This window comes from Grampus griseus (assembly GCF_964374135.1).
Source record: "Grampus griseus genome assembly, chromosome: 1".
NCBI lineage: Eukaryota > Metazoa > Chordata > Mammalia > Artiodactyla > Delphinidae > Grampus > Grampus griseus.
Window position 1 is genome coordinate 49,899,516 of NC_139017.1, and position 24,717 is coordinate 49,924,232.

Here is a 24,717-nt window from a genome sequence, read left to right on the forward strand (position 1 = left end):
ACTCCATGCTCTCACTGCCGAGGGCCTGGGTTCAATTCCTGGTCTGGGAACTAAAATCCCACAAGCCGCGTGGTGCAGCCCAAAAAAAAAAGAGAGATTTTTGCATTCTAAAAAAATTCAAGAAAGAATAGACATGTCACTGAAGAGGATATATGAATGGTAAATAAGCATATAAAAAGATGGTCCATAAGCCATTGAGGAAATGCAGATTAAGACCACCATGAGATATCACTGCATACCTATTAAAACAGCTAAAATAAAAGGTTATGACACTACCAAATGCTGGTGTAGATTTAGAAAAACTGGATTTCTCATACATTGTTTTGAGAATGTCAAATGGTACAGCCATTCTGGAAAATATTTGGAATTTTCTTTAAAACTAAATATATACTTGTCATATGACCAAGGAATCTCACTTCTGTGCATTTATCCCAGAGGAAAAAAAATTATGTCCACATAAAAATATGTACGTGAATGTGCTTTGTATATTATAGTTGAGAGTCAGATATGTCTTTTGCAGATACTTCCTCCCAGGGTAGAGCTTGTGATCCTATGTACATGCCGTGTATGAATGTTTATAGCAGCTTTATTTGTAATGACCCCAAACTGGAAGCAACGAAAAAGTCCCTTAATTGGTGAATGGTTAGACAAACTATGGTACATCCATACCATGCACTACTCTGTTCAGCAATGAAAAGGAATAAACTGTTGATACACAGAATAACTTGGATGGGTCTTAAGGGCATTATGGTGAGTAAAACATGCCAACCTCAAATGGTCATATACTGTATGATTCCATTTGTATAATCCCAAAATGACAAAATTAGAAAAATGGATGGCAGATGAGTGATTGTCAAGGATTAGGAATAGCCAGAGGGAGAGGAGTGGATATGCCTATAGTGGGGTAGCAGCAGGGAATTCTTTGTGAAAAAATAGTTCTGTATTTTGATTGCAGTGGTGGTTACATGAATCTACACACGTGACAGTAAAATAACATAGAACTTTACATATGCTCTATACCAGTTTCCTGGATTTGTACTGTTGTACGGTACTGTTAGTTATATAAGATGTAACCAGTGGGGAAAACTGGATGAAGAGTACATGAGACCTGTCTCTATAAATTCCTGTGAATTTCTAACTATTTCAAAGTAGAAGGTTAAAAACAAAAGAGAGGGATATTATCATTGCTATATGATTTCAGGGAAACAAATAGTTACTTGACAGTGAGGGGAATGAAGATCTGTGGTCATAACTTTTGAGCCTGTCTTTATAGCATAGATGGACTTTCCACTAGTTGATATAGGGAGGGAACGGTATTTCAGACAGTTTGAGAGTTAGTAAATATTTATGGAATGACTGCTACTGTACTGTTAATGGTAAGAGATATTAATAACATCCGATTAGTCTGAAGAACATTTTAATTAGTTTAGTGAAGGAGTATATCTTTAGATTTTGTATCTCATGTAGAACTTTGGGATACTTGTTACCTGTATTTTCACACAAATTTATGAAACCTGGGAGTAAGAGAGAGATAGAAAGAGAGAAGACACAAATTACCAATATCAGAAGTGAAACAAAATAGTTCAAAGGATGAATGACAATAAACAAAGCAGCATGTGGTTTTAAATAAAACAAAGCCTGTTTTTCATGGATTTAGTAAATGGAATCAGAGAAAAAGTCACATTCCATTTCTTGAAGTTAGAGAACTCTAATAGTAGCCAAGTATGTCAAGACAAATAATAGGCCTGTGTTAAAGCCATGTTGTCACCTGATCTTCCATGGAATTTTCACACTTTGTAATTCTGTATTTAGATGATTGCTTAATATTTCTGTCTACTATTGAATTGTAAGCATTCTGTGGCTCAGCGTTGTAGACCCAATTCCTATCCTGGTGTCTGGCAGCACTTAGTAAAATACTTGTTGAATGTGTTCATACATGAAATAAATGACTTTGCAAAACTCTTTACATTAGAACAAATAAAAGACAGTTATAGAAGTAAAGAAACAGGATGATAAGATAGACTAGACAGAAAAATTTAGTGTAATGGTAAAACTTTAGTAAAGCTACACAAGATTTAAGCTTTTACAGCTAAGCAATTCAGGATTGGATTTTGTGATGTTGCTGTGTTTACTGAAAAGATGCCGGAGTGTTGGACTGAGCAGTAAACGAGCTATGGCATGGCTGTAGAAAAATAAGATAGCGCAGGTTACGGAAGACACCAGAGCATGAGCCACTTAATACTAGCTGCTTTCTAGTGTGGTAGCTTTCTTAACAAACCACCTCTTAAATGACTGATCCAATTAACTGATGCCCTGAGAATTCTTGCTTGAAACATACTGATGATTCCCCTACAGCATGCTGAATGCTTACCCCTTAGTATGTCTGTGCATATCTGCTGCTGCTGCTGAAGTTGTATGGGTATCAGGAGTCATTTACACGTTTGTGCTCTCAAGCCTTTTCATGCTGGTTTATACTTATTTTAATTACACAATTTAAATAATTATTATATAAATCAAAGGAAAGAGAAGTGATGTTTCTGTGAAAACTTAAGTTGAATGCTTTGAAAAGATCTGATAAAGGGTAATAAGTAAAAAAAAATACTGCTGAATTAGATGAGAACAAGGGAGCTGTAAAATATCAGGGATAAATTATTCTTTAAAAAAAAAAAGTAAGTAAGAAGGAAAAAGATTCTGTACTCAGATTGCTTCACGTGTCTTTTAAAGCAGTTTTTCAGTCCATGGGTCATGAAATCAACTTAGTAGGTTTAAATCAATTAAAAAAAAAGAAGAAATGTATTAGAACATATCAGAGTACATTACACCTAGGAAGGAGCATTGTTTCATGAAACTTTTCTTGAGTTTTTAATATTTATTTTATACACATACATAAAATGTGAAAATGTGATAAGCTTGAAAAACAAAGCTAAAGAAATTGAAACTGGAAATATTAGAGTGTGTATTTAGGGCATGATTTATCCCAGAAAGAAGAGGAAATTCAAATTAGTGGATCCAAACTTAAAGCAAAGGCTTTAGTCCAACATCAAAAGGTTGGTGAATGAATGTATAGTTTTGTGCTTTGTGTTAAAATGAAATGTTTAAGGTATGTATAAATGTTTTTATATTTAAGTTGACCTTTTTAATTGACCAGCAACTACAGATCTCTGTGTCATGTGGTAAGAGTTTCAGCATATTTTATTGTACTTATTTTCCTCTCATACTTCCGTATTATATACCCCCCACCCCCACTTTCTCTGCTACTTAATAGCTGTGTCACCTAAGAGTCATTCTCTAGGCCTCAGTTTACTTTTTGTGAAATAAGATTATCCTTCAGATCTCTTGTTATTTGGCAGTGCTTAATAGCCAAATTGATAAAGTAAATTCTTTCTTGGTATTTGCCCATCTAAATTTTTAGTAAATGGTAGACATTCCATTTTGGGGTTGTTGTTGTTGTTGTTGTTGTTGTTTTAAGCACTGAAATCCCTGTATTGCAGCCTTAGGGGGCATCATTCACATGCCAGTCAAAATGGCCATCAGTATTAAGTCTACAAATAATAAATGCTGGAGGGGGTATGGAGAAAAAGGAACCCTCCTACACTGTTGGTGGGAGTGTAAATTAGTATAGCCATTATGGGGAAAAGTATGGAGATTCCTTTCAAAACTAAAAATAGGGTTACCGTATGATCCTGCAATCCCATTCCTGGGCATATATCCCAAGAAAACTCTTAACTCAAAAAGGTACATGCACCTCAATGTTCATAGCAGCACTGTTTACAGTAGCCAAGACCTGGAAGCAACCTAAGTGTCCATCAGCAGATGAATAGATAAAGAAGATGTGATATATATACACAGTGGACTATTGCTCAGCCATTAAAAAGAATGAAATAATGCCATCTGTAGCAACATGGATGGACCTAGAGATTATCGTATTAAGTAAAGTAAATCAGACAAATATCATATATCATTTATATGTGGAAACTTAAAAAATTCTATAGATGAACTTATTTACAAAACAAAAATAGACTCACAGACATAGAAAACAAACTTATGGTTACCAAGGGAGATGGGGGAGGGAGATAAATTGGAAATTTGGGGTTGGCATATACACAGTACTATGTATAAAATAGGTAAAAATCAAGGATGTATAGCACAGGGAACTATAATCAATATCTTGTAATAACCTTTAATGGGAAAGAATCTGAAAAAGATATATATATATATCTGAATTACTTTGCTGTACATCTGAAACACTGTAAATCAACCATACTTCAAAAAAAAGTAAATTTCTTTTTAAAAAAAGAGTTTATTGGCCTGTTTTCCAATGGAAACAACCATTACCTCACTAATCAACTCCTAAACTAGGTCTTAAAGGAAAGCAATTTAATTGGATTAATTCATGCTGAAGTGTGAATAACAATCCTACAAACTTCCCAGAAATGGTTTTCCTTTTTAAAAAGGGTATTCTTTTTAGGTTAAGTTTTAATCTGATATTTCAGACAGAGGACCAAATGAGGTGAACATTTGAGACTTTGTGGGAAAAGCTCTTTCCCTCTTTCAGATCAGCTGTTCCATGGTTAAGGGACTGTAGAGGAGAAATGGTGGCCATCCCTCTCCCAGTCCAACTGTAGAAGGCCTGGACAACCTTCTAGTATTTAAGCCTGACTTCTAGAATGCACAAAGTACCTAGATCAAGAGTGGCAGGAGGGGAGTTTTCTCACCCCCACCATTATGACCGAGTCAGCTGCCTGGGTAAGGTGAGGCTTCCTGTCACTCTGGATAGCTGCATCTCAGTGCTGCCTCCTTCTTTTGCCCCTCTCCCTCTTCCTGCAGTGAAGATAGTGAGTTGTGCAGCAGAGGGGAAGGAGGTCCCACTTTGCATAGTAACCTGTGTGAGTTAGTGAGCTATAGGCCTGCTGTGCAGAGACCCTGTGGGACTCTTGGCCTGAGGGGGAGGAGGATTATTATACTACTGAAATCCTGCCCTGCAAGGTACCTTCCAGCAAATACTCCTTCGTTGGCTGTGATTGTCTGGCTGTCGCTATAAGTCATCCTTAACTAATGTATGAAAGACCTAATTGGCATAAGAAAGGTAGTTTAGAGGTTTTAACTGCATGCAGTACAAAAAGGTAGATGGTGAGATGCAGAGCGATTCTATGATAAATACAGGCAATAAATGTAAAATTTTATGAAGGCAAAAGAGGAAGGAAAGAAACATTTATTCACGTTCATCATTTCTTCTCATATTTTCCCACCAAGTAGAAGCTGTATAATCTAATACATTCTACCTTAAAAACTCTTTTGAATTTTGTATTCTGTTCCATAATATATTCTTGATTGTTTTACTAAAAAGTATTATGATTCATTATTGAATAAAATCAATGTTCTTAAAGGATGCACCATGTTTATCGTGTGTCTTGATGTCTTCCCTGGCACAACTACCTCATGCTCCAGTCCAGGGTCTAGTCTGAGAAGCACAAGCACATTTATCCTCACAGCAACCTCATGAAAAAGATAGTATCATTTTACAGATGAGAAAAGGAAGGTTCAAAGAGGGAAAGTCTCATGGGTACTACACGTCATTGTTAAATTTCTGCCCCAAACCCTCTCCTTTTATGGATTTTGTGGTTCTGTAAAACATAGAAAAACTAGCAGTATAAATAGAGTGCTGATCTAAAAGTTAAGAAAGGTTTTTGGTTCTGTTCCTAGCATAGTTATTGACTTGCAGGGAAATCTTTTGAAGGTCCCTTATAGAAATGTTGTCTTTCATTTCCTCATATGCATGTTGAATTTAATTTCATCCTTAATGTTGGGAAAAGGTACATACATATTTTTAAAAATCAGACACTTGGCATCCTTGAAGATTAGTTCTAAATAAAAGCAGTTGTTAATGGAATAATACCCTTGAGAACTCTCCTCAAGTCTAGTGCACTCTTCTGTGTATCCATACACCCTTGACTTTTAAACACAAAATTGTTGTCACCAATTATTGGCTTCCTTACTACACTGAAAGTAAGCTATTTTAGTTTGCTGCTTGATTCAAGCCCCCCATGCCTACCAGTTCCTTAAATGTATAACTTGTCCATAGGTATAATAGTAGCCAAGAGCTCAAATTTTAATGTCAGCAAAATCTGGTTTTAAATCCTGACTCCAGATTAGTAGTGTGACATTAGATAAACTACTTCAGCTCTCTGTGCCTCAGTTTCCTTATTTTAAAAGGGGGGTAATAATGCCTATTTCATGGGTTTTTACAAATCTCCTGAATTGTCTATGATGATAACATTGGAATGTTGTCATATGGTAATGCCTAAAAAATTTGGGGTTGATGTTTTACCTTGTAAATTCACTTTAAATAAATATATTCTTCTGTAAGTATTCTAAGTCTATAGATTCATATACATTAAGTGAAATTTACTTGAAAATACTAATTCTACAATTTACATGACCTATTTTTTGATGATTGATATTGTAAATAACAGACTGTCGTACACTTTAGATTGATTCTGATGGGGGAAGAATATTGTATGATATGTGGCATTCAACTAATCTATTTGGTTAATTTGGTAGTATAAAAGGATTTGTAGATAATGAATTTTCATACTCTGGAAGATAATTTTATAGATCCTACACTGCTTCCAGATTTATACTGGTGCCTCGTTTTAAAGTAGGACTTTCACCTGACAGTGTATGTTAATATTCGGAAAATTCTCTATCAGTAGGCTAGCACCATCTTGACAGCCCTATGTTCTGCTTCTACCTTGCTAATTGTTTCCTTGGGATTATTTGGATTGTGTAGAAAGCTTTTTGCAAATCCCCTTATTACTGAAGTCATTGTTGCCAGCAGGAATAAGATTAAAGGTGCTTAAGTCTGTAGAGTTGTTTCTAATTTGTACGTGTCATTTCAGTGGCATTTTAACAGAACTCTGTCTCCTGTCCCTCCCTTCTCCCCCGGTACTATCTCAAGTTAGGTCCAAGAAGCCAGGCCATTGGAAGAAATCTCATTTTATCCTCCTAATTATTATGCTGGCACTCAGGAGATAATTTTTCCCTTCATGCACTGCCAATTAATATGCAAATGCACTGATAAATATTTATGCAATGATTTAAATTATGCAGGGAGTGCTTTCAGTGTATTCTGTAAATGAATTGTTCGTGGACTTCAAAGTACTGGCTGCTGTGCTAACGAGGAGAGATTTGCATAAGGCCCTAATCACGCGCATACTGATAAAGCTTCATTATGGAAACTGCCAGCTGCAATCTTTGTTTCTATTTTATTACAAAAAGAGGAACTTTTCATGCTTCAGTTGCCTTGACAATGTCAGTCCTAGCTGGTAGGAGAGGCTAAAACTCCTGTGAGCAACTGAAGTTTCCTTATTCAGTTGAAGATTGCTATGGTGTAACTGAAGTTGTATTTCGCTTCTCCCCCAATCCACTTTCCACCTCCCACCCTTGTTCTTTTAAGGATATAGTGTAGATTTGTTAGAAATAATAGTACCTTCTTTCCCCTACCCCAAACCGCTACCTGTTTCTTCCTTGCTTTGGACTGTCTGAACCTCTAGAAGATTTCACAGCAATGCTGGACTGCAGTGACTATGTTCTAGGTGGGTACCAGCACGGTTCTTTCTTATAAGCTTTAATATGGAAATAGCATGTGTGGAGTTGACTATGCATAAATGCTTAATCGCATATGCAACCAACTCGGGGGAGGGGGGAGAAGTGGATTGAGCTGGGAAGGAGGAAAGCATTTGCAAAGCACAAGCCTGCTTGAATTTGCAGTAGGTCCCTCCCTACCACTAGCTCTTCTGGTTCAGAGGATATTTTCAGTAAATAGTGTGGATTTAGAGTTCAACTGGAATGGAGGACATTTTTGCTTTTTGGAAATTTCTATTGAGAGCATTTCATGTAGTTCTAAAAACAGTCTAAATCTGAAACAAGGTATAAAGTGTACCTAAATAATATGTACATATTAATTTAAAAAGTTTTGCATACCGAATGTGAATGTCTTTTCTAAAAAATGCCTAGTGAAAAATAAGATGGAGCCATAGTGCATAGTTGTTCCCGTAAATGCTAATGCAGAAGGTAATTGGAATGGTTACTGCAATAGGACTGTTGATCAATTTCCAGATTTTAGAAACTGTTAACTGTTTTCAAATTTTGGCTAATACTAGCCTTTTTTATTTTTAAAAAATCAACTTCTGTTCTTCAGGAAATAATTTTTAAGTGCTGGAAAGCCTGTTTTTAGAGTTTTTCCTATAGAACAACAAGATTTGGGGAGGGGGATGTGTGGCTTGAATATATAAACTCTCTTTGGTGATTAAGATTTAAAATAGATTGAGGCACTTTGTTTTTTAGACTTATTGTGACCATGGTGGCCATATTTTGTGTTGAGTTTTTTCTGTTTGTATGCAAAATTGTTGAAACCTCTTTGGGTTACTCTAGTCACCTCTCCAGGTGATGATAAGAACTCCAGGTCTCTGATATCTTAGTTTTAAAACCTCTACAAATGATTTTTTTTTCCTGTAGGTAATTTTTCCTGCTTGAAAAATTGAGGCTGCCCCCCATCACCATCACAGTAGTTCCGGATAAAATAAAATGATAGTTCTGAAAATGTTTGAATTTTTAGCTGGAAGGCATGGCCTAAACCCAGGGTAGTACTAATACTTGTACAGCATGATAAAAATAACTATTTAAAGGGTGAATGACTAAAATAACAAACTGATGTCAAGAATTCAATCCAAGAGCAACCTGTAGACTGTGTATTAGACTCATACAGTCAGTTCAGTGTGCCCAGAGGGAAAAAACAAACTTCACATATCAAAAAAAGAACTTACTTGTATTTACTCTTTTACATCTACTAAGTTGGGAACTCAGGAAAGGAAAGTACCTTTCTGAAATATTTTTAGCATTATATTTTAGAATTAGACATTATATCTGTAATTTTCAGTTCACAGTAAATATCATTTAAACATTCTTCCATTCCATTCCAGTGTACAACATTCATAGTTGTTCAGTTAATCAGGATTTATTTATTTTTGTGTATGTGTATTAAACTCTTGACAGTTTGATAGAAAATGCATAGAAGATTCACATAGAATACCTGTGACATAATTTTTAATTTTTAGATGTGGAAATCAGGATATGAGTTGTGCAGGTCATGACTTGTTGAGAATTATGCCTACAGCTTTGTTTTTATGGTATGTGGAAAACATTGTTACCCTTCTGATGAATGTTAACTGCTTCATCATTTTTTCCCACTTTCTTTTAAAATACACTCTAAAGGAAGCATTGAGCAGCATGTATGCTTAATGGTGTATTCTATTACATTTGTTGTGGGTTTTGTTGACTTTCATAAGATTTTGGTTAAGTCATTCAGAAAGCTGATGTTTACTAAGCTGTACACCTGTTCCTTTCAAACCTTAGTATGCTTTCAGATGATATTTAAATTTTTCTGTAGGGGGAAGGAAGTTATAGAACTACCCTCATTTATGACCACAGACATACAAATTTGAACCCTTTGAACATGTGAAGAACAAAACAAATATATGATAGAACTGCTTAAGCCCATAAGGCAAGCATTTGTTTCAAAAACTATTTAAAAAGCTATTACACAGCTTCCAGGTTGGAAATGAAATTTATGAGAGAAGGATTCTTGATCTTTCTCATCAGTTATGCATGTGGATAAAGTAAACATGGACAACACGGTTGGGACTACTAATGATTGTTTTGATTTTCTAGTTAAACATTTAAGCAGATGACAAAATGGGCTGTTCAGTCAAAAAATTGAATATAATATATAGTTTAAGTATTATTCTCTGCTAATAATTATAGTTAAATGGTTCTTAACCCATTGAGAGAAAAGGTAGAGCTTGCTTGATGGTAAACTTCTTTGACTATAAATATGCTAAGTTTGAGTTCACAGGAGAAGTAGAATAAGATACATATTAAATGTATAGTTTTTACCCTTTAGGAGAGGTAGAAGAAAAGCAGACTTGTTCTTGTCTTTCCTCTTGCATATCTTCTAGGATACTTAATATTGCTTGATGAAAATGTATTACTATGAAAGCATTCATTTAGGATATCGAGGCAGTATAATTTTTAACTGGGTGTGGTTGTGATTTAATTTTGCAGTTATTAGATGTATCTGTTATGCCTTGTAGGCCAGCTTCTTGTACTGGTTTATGATTGAGGTTTGAATTTGATATATTCTCACTTTGACGCATGTTTAATTTGTTTTGGGGCAGGGGGTGGGGAATAAATATGGAGATATTTTTCTTAGACATGTTTTCATTTTATTCTGTTAGGTTGAGGTATTGTCCAGTCTGTAATCAAGGTTACCAGTAGATTATTTAGGTTACAATTAATGAATATCTTTACTTATGAAAAAAGAAACTTTATTTGGGAATAACATTTTACTTTGTGAGGTACTTCTCTCCTCCTCCCTGCCCCAACTTTGTTTATTTAATATACTTTATGCTTCATATTATAAAACATTTTTCCTCTTTTTTATATTATACTCTATTATAATTTTTTTTGCAGGTTAGATTTCTGTTATTTCTCTTGGAAGAATCTTAAGGTTCTTTAGAAAGACAATTTATTTGTGGATCACTTCAGAGTTAAAGGAATCCTGAATTTCTTTCAGATAAAATTTTGTTATAGTTTGCAATGTTTTAATGTTGATACCATCTCTCCTTGAACTGTAGGACTGTAACAATAGTCAATATTCTTGACCTTTTCCTTTGCCACAATTTTGCCTCTCTAACCACATCCCCAATATTTTCAAAACCTATTCTCTTCTGATTTATTGCAGACTCAAGAATGAACAATCCGTCAGAAACCAGTAAACCATCTATGGAGAGTGGAGATGGCAACACAGGTACAAGATCGTTCTCAGATCCAGCTTTTTAATTAGATGTAATAGAGCTAAAAGAAGAAACTTCCCATTTAACTGTGACTTGTATTCGGTGAATAAAGACCAATTTGAGTATTGAGTTGTCAAATATTAGCTAGTATTTGCAGGAACTGGGATTGTATTGACTTAAGATTATCTAACTTCTTCTGCAGATTGTTTCATCTTTTGCTGCCATATATCAGAGAAACTACAGAGTAGTTGAGAGACTAGTCCTTTGGGTCAGTTAGTTCTGGGAATGACTTACTAGCCACTTACTAAGCTGTGTAACTTCAGGCAGTTTCCCCAGTCTTTTTGAAAAAGACTTAATTTGTTCACCTATAAAATGGGGATAATAAATTTCATAAGTCATTGTGAGTATTAAAGGAAATGTGTTAAGCATGGTGCCAGCTACGCAGCCATTCAAAAAAGTTGAATGGCTATAACAAAAAAGTTGCCCTTGTTATAGGTGTTAATCAAAATGGGAAATCTTATCCACATTCAGTATAAATTGTATTGAAGTAATGGTGTTGTGAGTAGATAAAAACACACACCTGTTTCTAATACATCCTTTTATTTCGTAATTTTTTTAAAAAAATTTACACTTGATTAAACCCTGTATAAAGAGAAAATTAATACCATAAAAATGAGGAAACTGAGGCCCCCATGGGAGGAAGGTGAGTCTGTAAAGGATAGATTGTCTCCACAGCCCATACTCGACATTTGACTCTGTATCTTTATCAACCATTTAAGAAGGGAATTATGGGCAGGGATACCCAGAAAGTAATAGTTTCACTAGGTTTTTACTAGCAGAGAGTGTTGCCTCTTTGACTCGTGATTTTTAAAATGCCTAACTATGAGAGATAGTAAAAATGAGAGTCACTCTTGGAGACTGTCTTTGTTTTCCACCCCTACTGGCCATAACACCTTTTAATTTGAAGTAAATGAGTTGAACCAATACAGCAGCTTCCTGCCTACATATCTTTCGTTTAAAATTTTTTGGTACCTGGAGATATTTGTTAATCTTTAAAGCATACCTGCCTCTTTATGTGAAACTGAGCAGTGGGGCTTCCTGCTGTATTTAACATGTCTCTCAAGTTACTCCAACTGAGGCTAGCCAGGTAGGCTGCTGTAAATACATCCCGCGAAGGGGAGGGGCAGCATTCTGTTCTGTCTGAAGTGTCAGCCAGTCTCCTTTCTGTCCCCTGTTTGGGCTCCGCCTTGCATTTTCTTGTAGCAGCAGTCCCTCTGCCAGTATTGTAGCCATCTAGCTTAGGTGTGGGACTTGTTTGCAGAGAGAAATAGGGTAGCTGATCCCATTAAGACACTAGAAGAGAGTGAGCAGGACATCCATGCCTAAAGAATTCAGATTCAAAGAAGAGGCATGTATTTCTAAGGGAAGAGAAACAGACTCAGAATGATTGGAGAACACTGAAAAAACACTGTATCGGATTCCTTGGGAATCCATTACTATAATAGAAGTTTCAGTAGCTACCATTTATTGAGCACCACATTTAATAAAACCCTGATGACATGTTTTTTAAAATCTTAAGCACTGTATGCATTACCTGAGTTTTGAGTTCTTATGGCAGCCCTGCAAGTTAGGTATTATTTCAAGGAATAGGAAATTGAGGCACAAAACCAGCCGGGAAATAAAGGCAGGATTAGGATTTACACCCTGCATATGGTTTACACCCTGCATATGGTTTCTCCCATGAACTGTAATAAAATAAAACTGAAAATTTAAGCAAAGCTTTGTATATATATATTTGGGTCTAAAACCATTTATAGAGCTATGTAAGATAAATTCTAGCTGGAACACTTGCTGAAACAGTCCCATGAATTTCTTGCCCTGTTTTAATGTGGATTGCATGGCAGACTCATTCACCATAGAGCTAAGCAGTATGAATTTAGATATTTTACTTTTTAATGTCTCTAAGACTCTGATTTTGTGGCTGAAAGCTAGTGCTTTCTTAGACTTTTTTATTTCCACCAGCAGCAGTGGTAGTTGATTTTACAAATAGGGAAAATCTTTATTCCTTTTTCACAAGAATTACTGCTAATGAAATAAGAGAAATTGGATCAAACATGAGATGATCAGCCATCCTAACTCTGGAGCGTGGTGACTCACTTTCTGTATGTTGACTGAAGCATTTGTTGCCTTTATAAAATTACACATTACTTCCATATTATGGGCTTTTACATTCACTTGAGGATAACCTTGAATGTCTAGTTTCTCAAATGTTAAGGGTCTGTCACTGTGTTCTTAGCATTTCCCACTGATGTCAGTTGGTTAGCTTAGGAAAGTAAAAATACATTTGAGTTCCAGTTTGCATACTAAGTACCATGTCTGATACATTAGATGTAAAATTACAGTCTACTGGGACTTCCCTGGTGGTCCAGTGGTTAAGACTATGCGCTACCACTGCAGGGGGCGAGGGTTCAATCCCTGGTTGGGGAATAAAGATCCCGCATGCCATTCAGCGCAGTCAAAAAATAATAAAACAAAATAAAATTACAGTTTATTCAGATAATTACTTGCTTATAAATGGATTTTTATTTTAAAATATAACTAACAAACCTGCAGATTGCTTAACTGTAAAGAATATATGGGTTCTTAGTTTTTGTTGGTTTATGAGTAACAAGAAAACTTTTCAATGGAAAGAACACTAGCATTATAATAAAACCAAAGTTTCACATTTTCTGGATTCAGAATACTTTTGTGTAGACTACAACAATTTTAAACATTTCAGGAAAAAATAATTTTTGATTTTGTGACATTTTAAGAGAATGGTATTATAAAATTAAGATTGTATTTGATACGTTACTTCTTTGCCTTTCTCCAACCAGAGTGATTTATTTAGGTTGAGCAGCTAAATCTGACAATGCGCTTTTGTCAAACAGCCCTTATATGTTCACAGAAAATCTGTTGCTTAGGTTTATTCATTTATTTAAGTCTGTGCCTGTCCTATATGTAAAATACTATACTTGGTGTTATTAAAAGATGTTATGCAAATAAATGAGATACACTCAGTCTTTGAAGAGTTAGCAATCCATTAGAGATGAGACAGATACGCAGGTGACGGATTCAGGATAATTCAAGAGGAGGTAATTCAAGAAGAGGTATAGGAAAGTACCATAGTAGTATTTCTTTGAGGGAATTTGAGTATGTTCATAGGCCAGGTGGAAGGAACCACCAGAGAGAAAGGAATTAAAGAAAAACAACTGATGGAACTGAGGTAGGGGAAGGAGTTAGGATCAAAAGTACAGAATGGAGGGTTAACTTTGAAAATGGAAAAAGATATACCCTTTTTTTATATTGGGGAGAAGAAGCTAAGATCAAACAGTGACAGAAAATTGAGGTGGAAAGGAGAAGGAAAATGAGGAATAATTCATGTCAGATTGTTCCATTTTTCTTATTTCTCTTTTAAGTAGTTGAGTCGGTCATCGGAGGGGAAGGCAAAGATAATAGTAATAATAGTAGCAGCAGTTACCATTTGTTGAATTCTTACTATATGTGCACGGCTAGCTGCTTTATTATATACACTTCATAATTGTTAAAATACTCTTATAAGGTAAATAGTATTATGCCTATTTTACAGATAAGGGAAATAAATTCAGAACTATTTAGTAATTTGTGATTGAAAAGACTGTGAGCCTTTCATTACCTTTCTTTCTTTTTTCTTTTTTTTAATTGGAGTATAGTTGCTTTACAATATTGTCTTAGTTTCTGCTGTACAATGAAACGAATCAGCTATATGTATACATATATCCCCTCCCTCTCATTATCTCATACTACCTCAAAGATTTTGAATGAAATGGATTTGGGGGTAGGAGTAGAGTGAATGAGTTTTGACATAGTTACCTTTAAGGAATTGATTAAAATAAATAAAAAGGAGTAATAAGCTTCTTGTGGGTCAGCTCAAATTAAAGAAAACAGATGTGTATCTTATGTCTCTGAATTTGCCTATTCTAGATACTTTATATTAAGTGGAATCATACAATATTTGTTCTTTTGTGTCTGACTTAGTTCGCTTAGCATATTTTCAAGTTTATCTATGTTACGCAATCTACAGATGAATAATACTCCATTGTATGTTTGTACCACATTTTGTTTATCCATTCATCTGTTTATAGACACTTGGGTTGTTTCCACCTTTTAGCCATTGTGAATTAATGCTGCATTGAACATTGGCACACAGTTCTTTGGGGTATATAACTAATAGTGAAATTGCTAGGTAAAACAACACAAATTTAGTATCTTACAGCTCTGGAGTTCAGAAGTCCTAAAATTAGGGTTTGGAAGGGCTGCATTCCTTCTGGAGGCTCTGTGGAGAGAATTCATTTCCTTCCCTTTTCTAGCTTCTATAGGCTACCTACATTCCTTGGTTTATGGCCTCTTCCTCCATCTTCAAAGCCAGAAATAAAGTGTCTTTAAGTCTGTCTGTCTGTCTGTCTTCCCCTCTCTGTCTCTCTCTCTTTTCTGTCTCTCTCTCTCTCTCTCTGTCTCTCTCTCTCTGACCCCTGCTTCCATCATCACATCTTCTCTGACTCTCCTGCCTCCCTCTTTCTCTTATAAAGACCATTTTGTGATTACACTGGGTCCACCCAGATAATCGAGGATAAATTCCCCCCATCTCAGGACCCTTGACTTGATCCGATCTGCAGAATCTTTTTTACCATGTAAGGTAACTATTCACAGCATCTGAGATTAAGATGTGGACGTCTTTGAGTTGGCTGTTCTGCCTGCCACGGTACTTTATCCTAAATTAAATCTGACCAACTGTATTATAGATGACAATTGGAAAAGTAAAGCCGCTGTATAAAGTTTTATAAACATCGGTAGGAAAAACCAAAGCATTTTCTTTAATGTAAAAAATATTAGACAAATTTTAAAGGCTTGCTCACTTTTTAATCAAAGGGCGGACTTCTTTCATCAGTATTCCTGACAGATGGTCATCTACCCTGTGCTTGGACTCATCCATTGTTAGGGAATAGTTAATTTTTAATGCACCGTATTCTGTTGTTGTACAACTCTGTTATCTATACTTTTTTGAATTCTGCCCTTACCAGTAACACAGATTAAAATGATTTTCCTCATCTTTTAAAAATGAAAGCTCTTCTGGAAGTCATTGCCCTATTCTACGTCTTCTTCATTTATTTGACATTTATTATAAAGTGACTTATTATAAAGTAATATATTATAAAATATTACAATTCATTATAAAGTAATAATTTAATATAATAGTGGCTGTCATTCATTAAGTATTTACTAGATGTGTTAAACACTTACATAGATTGTCTCATTTAATCCTTATAACAACCATATGAGGCATTATTTTTTTCTCTTTATAGATCAGGGATTGAGGCTTAGATGTTTTTAGTCCCTTGACAAAAGTCACACATATCTATAAACACATATCTATAAAAGTGAGCAGAGCCATCCTCTTATCCTTTGAGCTATGTTGTTCCTTTTGTTTTGTCTCCACTGTGCAAGACACTGTACTATACTCAGTAGGATCACTAAAGTTGAATAAAATATTAATTTGTTCTCAGGAAATTTATCTTACATGTATGGAAATATAATAGAATATTCATAAGAATTATAAGAATATTCATAAGAATGTCTCATAGACATGAGTCTATGAGAATTCAGTGTAGGGAGAAATCATTTCTAGCTGGGAGGATGAGGGAAGGCTTTGAAGAAGGTGGGACTTAAACTGGACCTTGAAGCTGGGTAGGATCTAAATGTGATGGTAGTAGACAGCGTATGTTTAGGATGAAGAAACAGTAAAGCTAACATGGGAGGAATAAAGCTGTACTGAAGGTTTCTAATTCCTTCAGATTTTTCCCATCGTGCCATGTGATTTCTAAATCCTTTATCATTTAGTCATCCTCAGAATTAGTGTTACAGACTTTAGTGCAGCCAGTGCTGTTACCATTGGCTTATTATTGTTATTTTTTAAAACTTACAACTGGCTTATTATAATTATTTTTTTATAATTAATAAAGTTAAAAATGACATCAGATTAAATTTTTAAAATCTAGAATGTTATTTTTTCTGATAATATTTAACTGTTTTGAAATATTAAAAGTTGTTTTATTTTAAAGCAACTGACTCACCTTATAACCAGACAAGGACTCAATTTTCAGAGGACTCAGTTTTAACCTGTTGATTCACTGAGTTTATGGTCAATTAACTGTAAGTCTTTTTTGTAACCTGAATTATGGTGGAGCTAAGGCTTCCTATCCTGGCCTGGTTCACTAGATTTTTCATTCAAATGATTTTTTTCCCCAGGATAATATCAAGATCTTTTTGGCAACTGAAAAAGTCAAAGAAATTTGTTAATGCAACCTAATATACATTTATGAAGTGGCATTCCAAAAATACTATCAGAAGTTCTTAGCAACAAATGATGCATCTGTTCTGTGAGACTTATTAGTGCCATGGCTAATATTAGGGAGTTATATTCTTAAGAGAGCATGATCAAACATCATTTTTTCCAAGATGAGGACAAAGGATGTTGAAAAGACCAGGGTACCAGTGAATATATCTGCTATTTTTCATAATAATTGAAGAATCTTGATGTCTTGAAGCAGCGCTAGTTTTGGAAAATATTTCCAGATGAAATACCAGCATTTTCAGTCGAAGCCTCAGAAATTCACTGAGGAACAGGCCTCACATAAAGTTCTCATCAAAACAGAGTATAGCAGTTGTACATTTCAGACTCCACAGGGCCATTTTCTTTTGAACTTACATTTATCCAGGGGTTATTACTAATATTCTTATTACTGTTATTATTTTTAATGTATTACATATTTTACTGTGTGGGCTTCATTCTGCACTGGCCCAAGTGCTCTTATAAGCCTCAGGGTGGAAATACCAATACCGACACTGATTTTTCTTGGTCTTCCTTCATAGTGATGTTTTAAATAGTGGGTAGTTCCACAGGTCATTGAAATTGGCTGGAGCACTTCTAGAGCCTCAGAAGCATGATGGAGGATATATTACTCTGTTCTTGGTGGTCTAGAAGCAAAAAGTCAAACACTTATAGGAAAGATGGCTCTCCTCTGGTGTTTGGTTTGGTAGATGTCAGTTAAAGTACATGGCTTCTAAGAGATTCTGACCACTACATAATGAGAAACTTGCCCTGGCCCTGCCCTTTGCTGCATGTGGGGAATTTTTTGTTGTTGTTTTGGGGTATACTGCAGAGCTTATGAGAATACTAAGTGACATTTGAATTAAGATTATACTTTTGTTAACTGAGTGAATGAGCAATTGATCTTTTCACCAAGTGATAACCCAGTAACAAAAATTAAGATTTTAAAGGTAGTATCCATTTCATTTTTATTCATTACCAATAGAATTTGGAATATTAATAAGATTTGTTTCTAAAAGGATGCTTTAGGCACAGATTGTGAGATAGTAATATTCTCCCTTCTTCCTTACAAAGCAGTTTAGCTTCCTATCATGCCACTTTTTTGTGTTCTTTTTTTCTAACTATAGAAGATTTTTCCAGCCATGTTATACTTTAATCTTGCTTGAAGCAAAAAACTAGACTCCATTACTGTTTCAGTTAGATCCATTATATAGCATTCTGGCTTAGAGCAGTGGCAGTGGAAGCCAGGGGTCAGATTTAATAAGCATTTGCGAGAGGAGGAGAGGAGATTGAGAGGGAGTAAAAAAAAAAAAGCAAGCAAGAAAGGGAGTAATCTAAAATGAATACCTGTATTTGGCTTGGGACTGGGATAGACGTAGCATCATTACCTGAGTAGGGACTGCCTGAGCTAGGAGTAGACTTGACAATGAGGTGATACATTCAGTTTTGAATATGTTGCATTTGGGTGCCATATGGTACTTGCAGGTGAGGAAGTGAGTAATTGGAGATAGAGATATGTTCCTGAGGAAAGAAATCTGGTTGCTTATATAGATGTGAAAGTACTTAGCAGGGAGATACTGCTGGGAAGAGAGTGGAATAGCTGAGAAGAGGACCAAGGGTAAAACTCTTCTACAACATAGAAAGGGCAGACAGAGGAAGAGAAGTACATGAAGTAGGATGTCCAGTACGATGGCCACAGGCTGCATTTGGCTGTTTAAATTAAAATTAAATTAAAAATTCAGTCAAGTTAGCCACCCTTCTAGTGCTCAGTAGCCACATGTGGTTAGTGGCTACCACATTAGATAGCATATATATAAAACATTTCCATCATCACATAAATTTCCTTTGGACAATGCTTAAGTGGTCTAAGAAAGAGCAACCGTGGAGATCAGAAGTGAACCCAACATGGAATTCCCTGGTGTCACAGTGGTTAAGACTCTGCGCTCCCAATGCAGGGGGCCCGGTTTCCATCCCTGGTCCGGGAACTAGATCCCACATGCATGCCACAACTAAGAGTTCACATGCCAGAACTAAGGAGCCTGCATGCCACAACGAAGGAGCCTGCCTGACGCAACTAAGACCTGGCACAACCAAATAAATAACTAAATATTCTTTTAAAAAAGAAGTGAACCAGACAGCAAAGTTCATGGAGTTAGTATTCATTGTAATCAAGTCTTGCAAAGAGGTGGAGACATAGAAAGCTTAAAATGTGACCTTTGGATTTGACAGTTAGTAGTTACTAGGGACTTTTTAAAAACTTTATCTTACTGAAGTATAGTTGATTTACAATGTTATGTTAATTTCTGCTGTACAACAAAGTGATTTAGTTATGCATATATTTCTTTTTCATATTCTTTTTCATTATGGTTTATTACAGGATATTGAATATAGTTCCCTGTTCTGTACAATAGTACCTTGTTGTTTATCTGTTCTGTATACTAGGGACTTTTTAAAAGGTTTTAGGTAAGTGGCAGGGAAAAAAATTGCTGTTGATAGAGAAGTGAATAGTTGAGGCAAGGAAAGATAAATGTAGGCAACTCTTTTACTAGAAGCTCTATGAGAAGCTGTGTAGCACAGTGATTAAGAGTTTGGCCCTGTAACCAAACCATCTGGATTCAGATCCTGGTTCTTTCACTTACTAGTTACGTTACCTTGGGCACATTATTTCCTTATGTGCCATGGTTTTCTTAGCTATAATATGGAAATAAATAATAATAATACATTGCATAGAATTGATGTTGAAAGCAAGTAGATGTGTAACTCAGTAAGTGCTCAATAATTAGTATTTACTATGAGTATGAGTATGGTGATGATGATGATATATTGAATAAAAGGAAGGAAAGAATGGGAGAGGAGGTCAAGTTTGTTTATAAGGTAGGAGAAAACTACTAGGAGGGGAGTGGTAAAGAAAGGATGGATGATTCAGGAATCAAAGTTCCTGAGGAGAAGGGAGGTGTTGGGTTTCAGAGCACTGGTAAATGAAGTAGCTTAGAGTAGAAGAAACCCTCTCCCCCACCACCACTCTTTTTTTTTTTTTTAATTTTTAACACCTTTATTGGAGTATAATTGCTTTACAATGTTGTGTTAGTTTCTGCTGTACAACAAAGTGAATCAGCTATATATCCCCATATCCCCTCCCTCTTGCATCTCCCTCCCACCATCCCTATCCAACCCCTCTAGGTGGTCACAAAGCACAGAGCTGATCTCCCTGTGCTATGTGGCTACTTCCCACTAGCTATCTATTTTACATTTGGTAGTGTATATATGCCCATGCCACTCTCTCACTTCCTCCCATCTTACCCTTCCCCCTCCCCGTGTCCTCAAGTCTATTCTCTATGTCTGCGTCTTTATTCCTGTCCTGCCCCTAGGTTTGCAGAGCCATTTTTTTGTTTGTTTAGATTCCATATATATGTGTTAACATACAGTATTTGTTTTTCTCTTTCTGAGTTACTTCACTCTGTATGACAGACTCTAGGTCCATCCACCTCAATACAAACAACTCAATTTCATTTCTTTTTATGGCTGAGTAATATTCCACTGCATATATGTGCCACATCTTCTTTATACATTGATCTGTCGTTGGGCACTTATGTTGCTTCCATGTCCTGGCTATTGTAAATAGAGCTGCAGTGAAGATTGTGGTACATGACTCTTTGAATTATGGTTTTCCCAGGGTATATGCCCAGTACTGGAATTGCTGGGTCGTATGGTAGTTCTATTTTTAGTTTTTTAAGGAACCTCCATACGATTCTCCGTAGTGGCTGTATCAATTTACATTCCTACCAACAGTGCAAAAGTGTTCCCTTTACTCCACACCCTCTCCAGCATTTACTCTCCGTAGATTTTTTGACGATGGCCATTCTCACCGGTGTGAGGTGATACCTCATTGTCGTTTTGATTTGCATTTCTCTAATGATTAGTGATGTTGAGCATCCTTTCATGTATTTGTTGGCAATCTGTATATCTTCTTTGGAGAAATGTCTATTTAGATCTTCTGCCCATTTTTGAATTGGGTTGTTTGTTTTCTTTTATATTGACCCTGTATGAACTGCTTGTATATTTTGGAGATTAAGCCTTTGTCAGTTGCTTCGTTTGCAAATATTTTCTCCCATTCTGAGGGTTGTCTTTTCGTCTTGTTTATGGTTTCCTTTGCTGTGAAAAATCTTTGAAGTTTTATTAGGTCCCATTTGTTTATTTTTGTTTTTATTTCCATTTCTCTAGGATGTGGGTCAGGAAGGATCTTGCTGTGATTTACGTCAAAGAGTGTTCTTCCTATGTTTTCCTCTAAGTTTCCTCCTAAGTTTCCTCTAATAGTGTCTGGCCTTACATTTAGGTCTTTAATCCATTTTGAGTTTATTTCTCTGTATGGTGTTAGGAAGTGTTCTAATTTCATTCTTTTCCATGTAGCTGTCCAGTTTTCCCAGCACCGCTTATTGAAGAGACGGTCTTTTCTCCATTGTATATTCTTGCCTCCTTTATCAAAGATAAGGTGACCATATATGCGTTGGTTTATCTCTGGGCTTTCTATCCTGTTCCATTGATCTATATTTTCTGTTTTTGTGCCAGTACCATACTGTCTTGATTACTGTAGCTTTGTAAAATAGTCTGAAGTCAAGGAGTCTGATTCCTCCAGCTCCGTTTTTCTTTCTCAAGATTGCTTTGGCTATTCGGAGTCTTTTGTGTTTCCATACAAATTGTGAAATTTTTTTTTTTTGCTGTATGTGGGCCTCTCACTGTTGTGGCCTCTCCCGTTACGGAGCACAGGCTCCAGACGTGCAGGCCCAGCGGCCATGGCTCACGGGCCCAGCCGCTCCACAGCATGTGAGATCTTCCCGGACCGGGGCACGAACCTGTGTCCCCTGCATCGGCAGGCGGACTCTCAACCACTGCGCCACCAGGGAAGCCCCCTAAATTGTGAAATTTTTTGTTCTAGTTCTGTGAAAAATGCCATTGGTAGTTTGATAGGGACTGCACTGAATCTGTAGATTGCTTTGGGTAGTATAGTCAATTTCACAATGTTGATTCTTCCAATCCAAGAATATGGTATATCTCTCCATCGGTTTATATCATCATTAATTTCTTTCATCAGTGTATTATAATTTCTTGCACACAGGTCTTTTGTCTCCTTAGGTAGGTTTATTCCTAGGTATTTTATTCTTTTTGTTGCAGTGGTAAATGGGACTGTTTCCTTAATTTCTCATTCAGACTTTTCATCATTAGTGTATATGAATGCAAGAGATTTCTGTGCATTAATTTTGTATCCAGCTACTTTACCAAATTCTTTGATTAGCTCTAGTAGTTTTCTGGTGGTATTGTTAGGATTCTCCATATATAGTATCATGTCATCTGCAAACAGTGACGGCTTTAATTCTTTTCTGATTTGGACTCATTTTATTTCTTTTTGTTCTCTGATTGCAGTGGCTAAAACTTTCAAAACTATGTTGAATAATAGTGGCAAGAGTGGGCATACTTGTCTTGTTCCTGATTTTAGAGCAAATGGTTTCAGTTTTTCACCATTGAGAATGATGTTGGCTGTGGGTTTGTCATATATGGCCTTTATTATGTTGAGGTCAGTTCCCTCTGTGCCTACTTTCTGGAGAGTTTTTATCATAAATGGGTGTTGAATTTTGTCAAAAGGCTTTTTCTGCATCTATTGAGATGATCATATGGTTTTTCTCCTTCAATTTGTTAATATGGTGTATCACATTGATTGACTTGCGTATATTGAAGAATCCTTGCATTCCTGGGATAAACCGCACTTGTTCATGGTGTATGATCCATTTAATGTGCTGTTGGATTCTGTTTCCTAGTTATTTTGTTGAGGATTTTTGCCTCTATGTTCATCAGTGATATTGGCCTGTAGTTTTCTTTTCTTGTGACATCTTTCTCTGGTTTTGGTATCAGGGTGATGGTGGCCTCGTAGAATGAGTTTGGGAGTGTTCTTCCCTCTACTATACTTTGGAAGAGTTTGAGAAGGATAGGTGTTAGCTCTTCTCTAAATGTTTGATAGAATTCATCTGTGAAGCCATCTGGTCCTAGGCTTTTGTTTGCTGGAAGATTTTAAATCACAGTTTCAGTTTCAGTGCTTGTGATTGGCGTGTTTATATTTTCTATTTCTCCGTGGTTCAGTCTTGGAAGATTGTGCTTTTCTAAGAATTTGGCCATTTCTTCCAGGTTGTCCATATTGTTGGCATATAGTTTCTTGTAGTAATCTCTCATGATCCTTTGTATTTCTGCATTATCGGTTGTTACTTCTCCTTTTTTACTTCTAACTCTATTGATTTGAATCTTCTCCCTTTTTTTGTTGATGAGTGTGGCTAATGGTTTATCAATTTTGTTTATCTTCTCAAATAACCAGCTTTTAGTTTTATTGATCTTTGCTGTCGTTTCCTTCATTTATTTCTGATCTGATCTTTATGATTTCTTTCCCTCTGCTACCTTTGGGGTTTTTTTGTTCTTCTTTCTCTTATTGCTTTAGGTGTAAGGTTAAGTTGTTTATTGGAGATGTTTCCTGTTTCTTGAGGTAGGATTGTATTGCTATAAACTTCCCTCTTAGAACTGCTTTCGCTGTATCCCATAAGTTTTGGGTCGTCGTGCTTTCATTGTCATTGGTTTGCAGGTATTTTTGATTTCCTCTTTGATTTCTTCAGTGATCTCTTGGTTATTTAGTAGTATATTGTTTAGCCTCCATGTGTTTGTATTTTTTACAGATGTTTTCCTGTAATTGATATCTAGTCTCATAGCGTTGTGGACCCAAAAGATACTTGATACGATTTCAATTTTCTTAAATCTACCAAGGCTTGATTTGTGACCCAAGATATAATCTATCCTGGAGAATGTTCCATGAACACTTGAAAAGAAAGTGTGTTCTGTTGTTTTTGGATGGAATGCCCCATAAATATTAATTAAGTCCATCTTGTTTAATGTATCATTTAAAGCTTATATTTCCTTATTTATTTTCATTTTGGATGATCTGTCCGTTGGTGAAAGTGGGGTGTTGAAGTCCCCTACTATGATTGTGTTACTGTCGATTTCCCCTTTTATGGCTGTTAGCATTTGCCTTATGTATTGAGGTGCTCCCATGTTGAGTGCATATTTACAATTGTTATATCTTCTTCTTGGATTGATCCCTTGATCATTATGTAGTGTCCTTCTTTGTCTCTTCTATAGTCTTTATTTTAAAGTCGATTTTGTCTGATATGAGAATTGCTACTCCAGCTTTCTTTTGATTTTCATTTGCATGGAATATCTTTTTTCCATCCCTTCACTTTCAGTGTGTATATGTCCCTAGGTCTGAAGTGGGTCTCTTGTGGACAGCATATATATGGGTCTTGTTTTCGTATCCATTCAGCCAGTCTGTGTCTTTTGGTTGCAGCATTTAATCCATTTACATTTAAGGTAATTATCGATATGTATGTTCCTATTACCATTTTCTTAATTGTTTTGGGTTTGTTTTTG

General features: G+C 35.8%; 1 protein-coding gene across 2 annotated transcripts in view; it reads left to right on the forward strand.

Annotated features, from left to right (window-relative positions):
* POU2F1 (POU class 2 homeobox 1) overlaps positions 1-24,717 on the forward strand; it is a gene marked incomplete at its 5' end in the record, with an annotated part of 173,525 nt that overhangs the window by 82,863 nt on the left and 65,945 nt on the right. Inside the window, 2 exons of one of the 2 annotated variants that reach the window (XM_082649328.1) lie at positions 7,568-7,595; positions 10,802-10,867. In XM_082649328.1, coding sequence (XP_082505454.1) covers positions 7,568-7,595; positions 10,802-10,867 — 94 coding nt within the window. Of the gene's footprint in view, positions 1-7,567; positions 7,596-10,801; positions 10,868-24,717 lie in introns of those variants that run through there. The other variant, XM_082649327.1, reaches the window with a different exon arrangement.